Genomic DNA, 12,376 nt, shown 5'->3' on the forward strand with positions numbered 1-12,376 from the left:
GATTTTCGGCGACTGACGATCGGGTGGATAGTACTCGAAACGGTCCTCTGCTCGGAGTTTTATCACGGTGTGTGCAGCTATACTTCATTCACTTTTATTTTAGCAGTCGGTTGGCCATGGAAATTTGACCCATTTCACTCTGTATAGTATGAAAATGTGGGGTTATGACGCTTGTCAAAACATTTTTGGGTTTTAAATCAACGCTGTGTTGCCCGTTCTACGTAAAAGTATCTGTCATTACGTATTTTATCACAATGTCGAATCTCTTCGGAAAATATGTGATGAATATAATTGAAGTTTATACAAACTGATTGAAAGCATACCAAATCCAGTTATTTGCATGGAAAATACAAGAGATCAGTATAATATCATGATATGCACTAGCTTGAGGAACGTTAATGTTCGTTATCTTCTTTGGCTCACATCATTTGTAGATTTCAAAAATATTAACCCGAAGATGAAATGCATATGATGCAGTGGTTGGGAATGGGTATCTCCCGAAGGACTTAACAGATAATTACAAGAATGTTAAATTCTTCAACAAAAATCATCTTGCATCAATATAAGTAAAAGGAATTGAAGGAAGTTTCAAGTTAAGATGAACTTCACCTTTGAACAAAAATTTCAGATGAATAAACAAGTAATAGGGCAACTTGCGCGTATTTGTGGCTATTCATCTTAATACATTGATGTAATAATAATAATTAGGTATTTATTAGTACCTTAAGGCATTTACATTGTATAGGACAAGTCAAATGGAAAATAGAAAAATCCATTTTAGGGAACTTATTCTCCGATGACATTTATCGAAAATCCTGTAACCTGTAGTAAACTTTTCGCATTAATTTACTCAAACATAAAATTCTCAAATGCCACCACTTTTTTGGGTCTCCCAATAGAAGGAAATTCTTAATCATCCTCTTCATTCACAATCTTTCTGATTGTGGAAATATCCAGCTGAAATATAAGTCGTTTAGATTCAGATGAAACATTATATACATTTTCTTACATTGAATATGTTCGCTACCGTCTGACGTATTGTGGATTATAGAATATCAGGGTATAACTATTTGAATGAGCGGACCTGAATTCTAAATAGCACTTCCTGAAACCCTGTCTCTTTTTTCAATCACTTTCGGCATTTTCGTAATAAGAATTGATATTAGTTGCGGCAACGGCGTTATGACATTAACGACATTTCATGAGTGCCAACCTAACTTCGTTCTAGTTACAAAAACTTGAGAAAATTATTTCATGGCCAACCGACTGCTAAAATAAATTTGAATGAAGTATAGAAATTGATGCAACGAAAGTTTGTCGAAGTTGGGCGACCGATGATGTTATCTGACAAATTTTAAGTTCATAAGGTCGTTGGCGTTGGGAAACGGTCCCCTACTCTGTTTTCTGCTTCCAATGCGTTTGCACGCCAGCCAGAAAGTCGTACTCCCAGCAGTAGTACAACTAGGCAGGATAGGGGGTTGAAACTGTTAAAAGTATAGAGTGCTATCTAACCTCGGGACTGCGTGTACAGAAGTTGTCTCTAGCTTTTTTTGGCACTATACTTCATTCAAATTTATTTTAGCAGTCGGTTGGCCATGAAATAATTTTCTCAAGTTTTGGTAACTAGAACGGAGTAAGGTTGGCATTCATGAAATGTCGTTAATGTCATAACGCCGTTGCCACAACTAATATCAATTTTTATTACGAAAATGCCGAAAGTGATTGAAAAAAGAGACAGGGTTACAGGAAGTGCTATTTAGAATTCAGGTCCGCTAATTCAAATAGTTATACCCTGATATTCTAAAATCCACAATACGTCAGACGGTAGAGAACATATTCAGTGTAAGAGAATTTATATAATAGGTTTGTTCGTAGAGTAGTTTGCAACGGTTGTGAAGTGTACAGAGCAAGCGCAATTCCATTTTAGGGTAGCGAAAATCCATTTGCGCTTGCTCTGTACAGTTCACAACCGTTGAGAACCACTCTACGAACAAGCCTATTGTTTCATCTGAATCTAAACGACTTATATTTCAGCTGGATATTTCCACAATCGGAAAAGATTGTGAATGAAGAGGATGACAAAGAATTTCCTTCTATTGAGAGACCCAAAAAAGTGGTGGCATTTGAGAATTTTATGTTTGAGTGAATTAATGCGAAAAGTTTACTACAGGATTTTCGATAAATGTCATCGGAGAATAAGTTCCCTAAAATGGATTTTTCTATTTTCATTTGACTTGTCCTATACAATGTTAATGTCTTAAGGTACTAATAAATACCTTATTATTATTATTACATCAATGTATTAAGATGAATAGCCACAAATACGTTCAAGTTGCCCTGTTACTTGTTTATTCGTGTGAAATTTTTGTTCAAAGGTGAAGTTCATCTTAACTTGAAACTTCCTTCAATTCCTTTTACTTATATTGATGCAAGATGATTTTTGTTGAAGAATTTAACATTCTTGTAATTATCCGTTAATTCCTTCGGGAGATACCCATTCCCAACCACTGCATCATATGCATTTCATCTTCGGGTTAATATTTTTGAAATCTACAAAGAAGCCAAAGAAGATAACGAACATTAACTCTCCTCAAGCTAGTGCATATTATGATATTATACTGATCTCTTGTATTTTCCATGCAAATAACTGGATTTGGTATGCCTTCAATCAGTTTGTATAAACTTCAATTATGTTCGTCACATATTTTCCGAAGAGATTCGACATTGTGATAAAATACGTAGGTAATAACAGAAACTTTTAAGTAGAACGGCCAACATAGCGTTGATTTAAAATCCAAAAATGTTTTGACAAGCTTCATAACCCCACATTTTCGTACTATACAGAGTGAAATGTGTCAAATTTCCATGGCCAACCGACTGCTAAAATAAAAGTGAATGAAGTATAGCTACTTGAGCGGTTAAAATCACGGTGGCTTACCTCAAATTAAAAGTTCGAATAGAAGTAACTTCAAGAATCACTCGAACTAAAAGCACAAAAAAGGGAAAATTGCAAACTCTATGGTTGATAACGACCTATACCTACACTCGATACAGACTTCAGAACTATTTAGAATGGATGAATCGCCACTAAATACGGAATCACCAGTTACAGAATCGAATACATCTCCTTTTGTACCTACCGGTGGGGTGTGGAAACGGAATGTCCCTCATGGCCAAAAGTTCCATCATTTCATCATAAATCGTGTACATTATATCCGGAAAATGAAATATCATAATCAAATGATCTTCTAGTAAATAAGAGGTATTTCCATCCATCTTCATACAGGCATTTATCGAATTCACACCTTAAACATAGGACAAATACACTGAAAATTAGCTCAATGATCCAAATACCCCAACCAGCAATTCTTTCCAATTTCATAGACCTCACCCACGTTCAATAATAACAGCCAACACCGAAAGAAAAATTGCGGTAATCGACCAAAAAAGAATCGAAGCTTCACTCTAATCTATCCTCTCATAAATAATCCAATCAACGATTTGATTCTCATAATGGACTTTGCAAATTGGCATGTTCTCCGATCAGATTGTCTCCCTTAATGACGGCTTCTTCCAATAATGCACAACGTCTGGCAAGCATCGGAAATGGCCGGTGATGACCTCTTCTTTGTTTGCTCAAGATCTGCACGACCACAGAAAATGAACGAAATGAAAATGTAATTATGGATGAAAATAACGCTCGGGAATAAGGAATTAATCGACCTACGATAACGAAAAATTCGTTTTACTCCTCTGCCTTACGCATTCCAGTTGCGCTGGGTAATGGTAATGTTATAACATGTGGAGAGTATGAAGGGATATGGCTTAAGATGTTGCCATTGTGTATGTATTTTGGACATTATCGAAATCTTCAACCGCACGAACAAAGCGAAGCCTACTGATGGAAGATAGTTCTTCACCAGTTGCAGTGAGTTTTAAGTTGATGTGAAAAAATAGATTGAATAGGGAATACTCCAAAATGATGTATTTTTTATGAAATATCTAACGTCACATTTTGAAATAACCATTTCAACCGTTTCCCAAAAAAATAAGCACTTGAAAATGAAAAATAAAAATGGGTATTTAAAATTTAAAGCGTTTGATTTCAATTGCACAACTTGGCAACATCCACTGAAATATGCTTTGATAATAAAGGACAACAAATACATTATCTTGATGAGATAGACAAAGATGGCTTTCTATAAAGTCTGCGACGAACGAGGAAGGTCGTAAAATTTTATGGGATTTTTATGGCTGGTTGCAGTTGAGGCTCGCCAGTAAGTACGCGCCTGTACTCACTGTACAACAGCTGTTATTTTATAAACAAGCTGATCGGACATTGTTCCTTCTATTTTCTACTAGGCGCTGTTGCCAAATCGTTAACTTGAAACCAAGCGATTTAAATTTTAAAACCCCATATTTGAAGTACGATTATGAATAGCTTCCGCGTTGCATTTGAAAAAATCATGAATGAAAATCACAATTATTCAGTTTAAACTTGCATATGCAGTGATATCTCAAATTGAGGAGAATTACCTATTGGAGGGGTTCTTAGTAAGGATTACCAACAGTGTTGACCTAACCTTTCTTCCCAAAATGGTTCAAGAAGAGCTGCTTCTATAGGGAAAAAAAAAGTTAAAATGAGGAAAGCACCTACGTAGAGTCAGGAACGGTCACCCATCCATGTACTGAACATACTCGGCGCTGCTTGGTCCCACAAAATATGCCTCTAGTGCTGGTTCGTGTAAAAAATGCCATCTAGCAGATAGAAATCAGCGAATACGCATCTGTCCAGTCCGCTCCGATGAAATTTGTATCTAGCTGTCGTCGGTACCTACTCCTGGTCGAGATTGATGTCCCAGCGTTATCTGCTCCCATTGTGGCGGCGACTCACACGGTCCCATTCTTACATCTCCACATAAACACATGTACGGAGCACATATACAATTGATAAAGGAGTCGCTGAAATCCATAGCCCCGGGACGCGGGCATGAAATCGTGAAAAATGTACACCGCTAGAAGTTGCGAGCCATTGTATGCAGATCCAGCACGCTTATCCCTTGTGCTCCATATAGATGGAACGCGCATTTTATTACTTCTATTCCGCAATATAATCGTTAAACTGCACTCGAATCCGTCTAATAAACGAGTGCAGATCGCTGCGTTCCCGTGGAATGGAGCACAGAGAAGAAATGACGTTTATATGGTGCCACTTGTCAACTTCAACTGTCAGTAGCTTAACCTCAAGCGGTCGGACCACCGGCTCTATTCTATGTGTGTGGGTGACTAATATACTATTCTTCATGGTTGAACGCAACCTATGTGAGCAGAAATAGCACTCTTACAATGTTTTTTAAGTACTATTTTTAAAATATGTCAAAAGCACAAAAATCTTTCAGTTATTCCGAAAAACCATCACCACAGTGGAAGCAGTGTTTCAAAAACAAATATACAACATTCTTTACAAATTTTCGAGATCTTTCAAGACGTTTTTCGATAGTAGTTTAGAAATAGTTCAATCATTGAGTCTATATTACTTCCTTCCTCCTTCTGGCGCCTTTTAACCTATTTTCCCGACGTATTATGCTAATATTCGAAATCGCTAATTATAAAACGGTTATTTCTAGTTCAAATAAACAGCGAATGTTTTTATTTTACAAGATGATTTCACAATCTCTCGGTTCTGCTTGTTATTATTGGGCAAGAGGCATCAATTGTGATCGGATATTTTAGTACCACGATCTACCGGAGTCGTCCAAAAAATGCGGCATTTCCATTTTTACTTGGAGATGATCAACCAACCGTCAAAAATCCGAATGATTCATCTACTCACCATGCCGAATAGGATAGGCGTCAAAAAAGACGTTCTCAGATTGATAATTACTGCCAATTCGACGACTAGAATATACGATATCGGATAGCGTAAAATGTTAGATGATATTTTCAAATGGAATACGTGACATCGGGTATAATATAACCTGGTCACAAACTCTCGGTACAAGATCGTGTACAGCCATACGAATTATCAATCTTGATCAATTATCATATGGAGTAAAGAAGGCACTACCGACATCATGAATTATTGCCACTTCTCCAACAGCCGTGCAGGGACGGTATTAGAATTGGATCTGAGAATTTTAGCATAAAATATTCGAGAAACCTGCAGGCAGCAGACTTTGTCTTCACTTCGACATATCGAGTTAGAGCAAAATGTAAAATTGTAATTTTATCCTGTTCCGGAACGACTACACTACAAATTCAGTGGTTCATCTATTATATTTCCAGAGTCCATCGAACTTTGGAATCCAAATTTTAGAATTGTCCAACCCTGAAAGATTCACCCAAATAATTTCGAAGTTTTAGAGCGGGTTTCTTAAAACTTTGATTGTCCAATCAACGATTTGACAGTCACTTGATTTCTGAAAAGAATCTTCTCATTTCTAAATACATCGAAGAAGTAGCAATTGAGAAGAATTGAATGGACGTATGAACATCATAGTTTGATGCGAGAATGGTATTCTGAATGATTATGACTGAATTATCAATTGAAATCAAATTGACGTCTATTCGTTGATTCCCCGATCAAGCTTTATGAAACTCAGGGACAGTCAGTCAATCTTAGGTAATTCTTAAGCTGTCCAACTTCATTTGCTGCTTAATCGAGTAGCCCAATCACATATGTATGTTTATACGTTTAATTGAGTGTTGCCACTAGATTTCCGGCAATCTGCAGAAAGATACTTTCAGATAAATTCTTCTAATACTGTCCCTGTTAATCCTGACACCATTGAAACAGTCTGTGTAATGTCCACCTGTAAATTGCCATTATTACCGTGATAAATAGTATTGTCCGTACGGTGTTCCTAGAAGTCACAAGTTGTCTCATTTCGCTACTGTCGCAATTTATAACGCCACCAAGGTTCCTCGCCCATTCCCCTGTTACTAGCGACCATTTCGCAGGTGATTCAATGAAATTATGGCTGTATCAAATGCGGAAATTTGCTTATGTGACACAACTACCGTTTCTATTGCCGCAAATCTGATAAATTGAGCTCCCATCGAATCAATTTTTGTTCTAATCCGCATCATTTTAGTTGGCACTCTGCAAGTTGAATCTAACAAACTTTATTTTTTACAGGGAACAATATCAGAGATGGTTCGGATATAGACCAGAAAGATGGACAGTGGTTTGGTGCCACTTTGAGCACATCAGGAAGAAATAATGGGCCAATTGTTGTAAGTTGATTAGCATAGCATTAGATAGTTCATCCACAAAATCAAAGGTTATTTCTGTCTGTATAAATACGTTAATAAAATCTACATCATTTTTCGCCTATGAAATACTGTTAATTCCGCTCAAAACTGTTCCGAACAGAAATAAACAATCGTCCTTTTCAATACAACTATCCATCATTATTGAAAAATTTCAATAATTTTGAAGGATTTGATTCGAGAGCTTGGAGAGGCTTCATCTAGCACCAATATGCACTAGGCACGTTCTAGCGTCGTCAACATAAGCTTCCGCATTTTTACCTTTCCTTCTGTGAACTTTGTCAACCCAGACCGAGTTCATACTTCTTCCATACACGTAAGTAACGGGGATAAAAAGGAGTTTGATCCATGTTGTATCGAGTCTATTGACATCTCATCTCCGTGTACTACTGCACTTCCAGAAAACTATGTCTAGGCGCACTGACCTAAGAAATTCAATGATTTTTTTCATGTTTTCAACCCCATCTTCTAGTTAAACTGTTGGTTCAATGCATTCCCATGCATATATGCTTTTGTTACTATTATTCTTATAGATTCAATCCTTCGAAGACTGTTCGCTATCAAGTTCTGGTATAGTATATTGTTCCACAAGTACTTAATTATGACTGAATATGAGCAGAGGAGAATATGAGATCTCTTAGAATTTCGAATCCCATCTTCGTCGCAAATCGTAAAATATTTGTATTAATTTCGAAAGAAAATTGCCTGTCTTTAATTTGGCAGTACAATATTTGTTTCAAATGGATTGAATTCAATATATCAACTGTAACGTAGATAATTAAACAGATATCACATATTGCAGGATGCACATGACGCTATCGACATATTTTGACAAAATATCGTAAGCCACAAGACAAGTAATGGGGAATTCTCCTCAATTTGGGTTATCACTGCATAAGCAAGTTTAAACTGAATAATTATGAGTTTCATTTATGATTCTTTCAAATGCACCGCGGAAACCATTTAAAATCATTCTTCAAATATGGGGTTTTAAAATTAAAATCGCTTGGTTTCAAGTTTACGATTTGGCAACAGCGCCTACTAGAAAATAAAAAGAACAAGTGGCTTGTTCATAAAATAACAGCTGTTGATTTACAGGTGCGTACTCACTGGCGAGCCTCAACTGCAACCGGCCATAAAAATCCCATAAAATTTTACGACCTTCCTCGTTCGTCGCAGACTTCATAGATAGCCATCTTTTTCTATCCCATCAAGATAATGCATCTGTTGTCCTTTATTATCAAGGCATATTTCAGTGGATGTTGCCAAGTTGTGCAATTGAAATGAAACGCTTCAAATTTTAAATACCCATTTTTATTTTTCATTTTTAAGTGCTTAAAATAATTTATTTTGGGAAACGGTTGAAATGGTTTATTTCAAAATGTGACGTTTCAAAGAAATTTCATAAAAAATACACAGGAGTATTCCCTATTGAGGTTTACGATGTTGATACATAACTTGAAGCTGCTGACTGACTTCCTGAATGCTCCACTCCCTGCATTCGATACGAGGATAGCCAAAGGGTGGCATCTTCGTGTTACAGGTGTCCATAAACAACGTCAAAGAGTATCGTACACATCGGAGATGTGTCCGGTAGAGCGAAACCAGCTTTACCGCATTTCACAAACGGCCCATGTCCGTATTTGCAGCGATTGACCGGGCTTTTTACAATAGGTAACACAACACTCGATATTCCGAAAACGTACCATCAGCCATTAGCGGTGTCAACGGCCATTCTTACCCTCTTTTCCCAGAGACGGGACCGTGCGACCTCAAACGGGTGAGCGCGTTTCTTTTACGGTTGTTCTCGGTGGCCTAAATGCGAACGTATCCGTTGTCCATACGAGGAACGTTCTCGGGATTTGGTCTCGTTCCATTTACGGAACGCACCTACGATTCGGAAGTACCCAAGGGCATATAAGTCGAAGGAAGGTTCGGCGTTCCTCTCTGTGGAAATTTTACGGATAAAAAGTTGTATGTCAGGTGTGGGGTTCGAACCCACGCTCCCTTTCGGGAACCAGAGCTTAAATCTGGCGCCTTAGACCGCTCGGCCAACCTGACGATACATATATGGCGACTTAAAACTATAAAGGGTGTATTTAAAGGTGAGGCTTTTTTAAACAGAAGGTAGAACTGGTCATAATGAAGCGTTTCACGAAAAATCACGACCCTAACCGTTTGTTAGCTGAATTATCGCAAAGCAATAGCAAAAACTTATCGATTCGACAATGTGGTTTCGTTTAGGATGTCATTTTTTAGTAACTTACACGATTTTATGAAATGGCTCATTTCAATACCAACTGACAGAAGAGACTTAGGTCACAAGTGTAAAAAATAGAATAATACTTCAATATCTCACCAATAAAATTCGTCTTAATTATTCACGAATGTTTTCGCAATGGGAATCACAATCTTCTTGATCTAACATTCCAACAATCATCGCAAAAATGGGGTGAAATTATAATTCTCTCAAAAGTGGCCTGATACATATAATTCCTTGGCACTAGACCATTCATTGTCCATTGAGGATTTACCCAATTGTCGTAAATAGTTAGTGGATTGTAAAGATCATATGATTGTTGGGGTGAGCGTCTTTAAGGGTGGAAAATTCCAAAGTGAAACTAGTCAAATGGACATACTTCATCGTGTCAAATTTTTATGCAGTTTAAACCCCACAAGTTTTTCTGAGAGACACTCAACTGACTAAACTGCATTCCCCCTGAGCGCTTCGCACTCATCAACCCCTATCTCATAAATTGTTGAACGTATAAAAACAATTTCCGTACAAAACTTGTAGGGAATTTTATGAAATAGGTACTGGGTATTCCAGATTGCTTGATTTTAGCTGTTTCGGTTACTTCTAGACTAGATAGGTTAAAACGTGGAAGGGAGTCCTGGGCTCAGTTTTCGTGAAAAGTCCATTAGTGGAAAATGCTTCACGATATCACGATATAATTTTGATATTTTGTCGATTTCGAAGAGTCTTTATCCTTTTCAGATATTTTCGAAAATAAAGAAGTTATGGCACATTGTTGAAATCAACAAAATATCAAAATTTTTTTATATCAAGACAAATGAAGATATCGTGAAACTCTTTCCACAGATGGACAAAAATCGAGCCTCGGCCACTTTTCAGTCTAGAAGTTCCAGAAACAGCCAAAATCAAACAATTTGGGATACCCCAAACACCTTGTGTCTTAGTAATCATGTATGTTTGTATGTATTTCTTTCATTTTTGGAATATTCTCAACGCATTCCACTTCGAGTTTATAACAAGATAACGTTCTGAAAATCACCTTCTCCAATTGATACTAGAGTTCAATCCATTAAGATAACGTAGGTGAAGTCACTGGACTCCGGTAAACGTTCATAAAATCATCATTTAAGGGGTACAAACAATTTAAGCCTTTTCTACTGATCGCTTTCAAGATAAACGTTGTTGCAAACTCGCATTATTGCTCACAGAATCGCAACACGAGGTAGATAATAATCCGAAATAAGTTCTTCGATGACAGCTCGGATGAATCACTATGTAAACGATCTTTGGCAAATACAACCGGTCGTGCATAATAAATAAGATGATGCTGTATCGACTCATCCGTATTTTCGTTCTGTGCAAAACGAGACTGAATCGCGTGCTATAGACAGGAGAGGAAGCTGAGAAATTGAAGTGAAATCATTTTTTCTATTTTCATATTTACCCTAAATCATGAATTTTGAATTTTTTGCATGGCGACATGAGATTTGTGTGCAGGGGCGTTGTCCTGCAAAAACAAAACACCTTTGGATAGCTTTCCGCGTCTTTTCTCTTAAATTTTTCCTGTAGAGTGGTCAGTAATGTCGAATGGTTATCTCCGGTTATTATTCTACCCTTATCCAAAAAATCAATCATGATTGCTCCATGGCAATCCCAGAAAACTGAAGCAAGAACTTTTTCAGCAGATTTTTGGATACGAAACTTCTTAGGTCTTGAAGAACCAGAGTGTCGCCGTTCCATCGATTGTTGCTTCGTTTCTGGATCGTAGAAATGTACCCAATTCTCATCCATAGTAACAATTCGCTTTAAGAAGTCTACATCGTTTTCAAATAGAGCACAGATCGAACGGGATGCTTCTACCCTTGCACGCTTTTGGTCAACATTCGAACATTTGGGGATCCATTTTGCAGCAATTTTTCTCATGTCCAAATTGACTCGAACTATATGATGAACGCGTTCGTATGAGATATTCATTGCTCCAGATATCCTTTTTAGCCCAATTCGATAGTCTGATAAAATCATGTCATGAACTGCATCGATATTTTCGGGGACTGGCACAGAAACTGGCCTTCCCGATCGGTCATCATCTTCAATGGAAAATTTACGTCTTTTGAAGCTTGCAGTTCAATTTTTCACGGTCGCATACGAAGGACATTGATCCACCAACGGTATTAAGCATATCTTCGTAAATCTGCTTATCTCTTAACCCTTTTACATATAGGTATTTGATGATCGCTCGATACTCAAATTTTTCAATTTTCAAAATTTCGGTAGACATCTACTTTCTTTTAATTTATTGCATAACTCTGGTTTACTTTTTTGACCTCAAACTTCACACTGACACTTCTAATGACTTATTGTTCGTCGCTATGGTAACACACTATTTTTTTTTATGCATGGAACTGGTCTAGGCTAACTAGATATCAATACATCCTCGTAATATAGGTCGATGAAGACACCATGAATCTATTTGCCTGTGTAAGTCCTGAAATAATAGTCCAGAGGGTTGTTCTGTTGTCCACCTCCCATGTTCGACCGCTTCCTTATATTGGTCTTTACCAAGCCCACAAAAGCGTTCAGGTCCAGCAGATGTTTACTTTTATGCCCTCTTCGCAAGTTCATCAGTTTTTCATTTCCTTCAATACCACATACCGCATTCATAGGATTCATAGGATCGTATCGAGGCATTTCCACGTCAGCAGATTGCCTTGGCTGTATGAATCCAGAGCCTAGTTTAACTAATACTTTGTGATGTAGATGTGCACCTGCTCAAGGTTCTGTTTAGCCACTTTTGATTACAAGTTTCGAAGTTTCTGCCAATAAGATAGAGGGCTCATGGCTTACGTC

The 12,376-nt window shown here is 37.4% G+C and overlaps 1 protein-coding gene and 1 non-coding gene across 4 annotated transcripts in view; one reads left to right on the forward strand and one right to left on the reverse strand.

Moving 5' to 3' along the window:
- The window catches only part of LOC123313036 (integrin alpha-PS2), a 103,695-nt gene that overhangs the window by 34,436 nt on the left and 56,883 nt on the right, over positions 1 to 12,376 (forward strand). For all 3 annotated transcript variants that reach the window (XM_044897707.1, XM_044897708.1, XM_044897709.1), the window contains exon 3: positions 7,139 to 7,236. In XM_044897707.1, the coding sequence (XP_044753642.1) occupies positions 7,139 to 7,236 (98 nt within the window). The remainder of the gene's footprint in view (positions 1 to 7,138; positions 7,237 to 12,376) is intronic.
- Trnal-uaa lies at positions 9,250 to 9,333 on the reverse strand. Its single transcript has one exon. It is a non-coding gene; the product is annotated as a tRNA-Leu (tRNA).

This window comes from Coccinella septempunctata, chromosome 5, assembly GCF_907165205.1.
Source record: "Coccinella septempunctata chromosome 5, icCocSept1.1, whole genome shotgun sequence".
In the NCBI taxonomy this organism is placed as follows: domain Eukaryota; kingdom Metazoa; phylum Arthropoda; class Insecta; order Coleoptera; family Coccinellidae; genus Coccinella; species Coccinella septempunctata.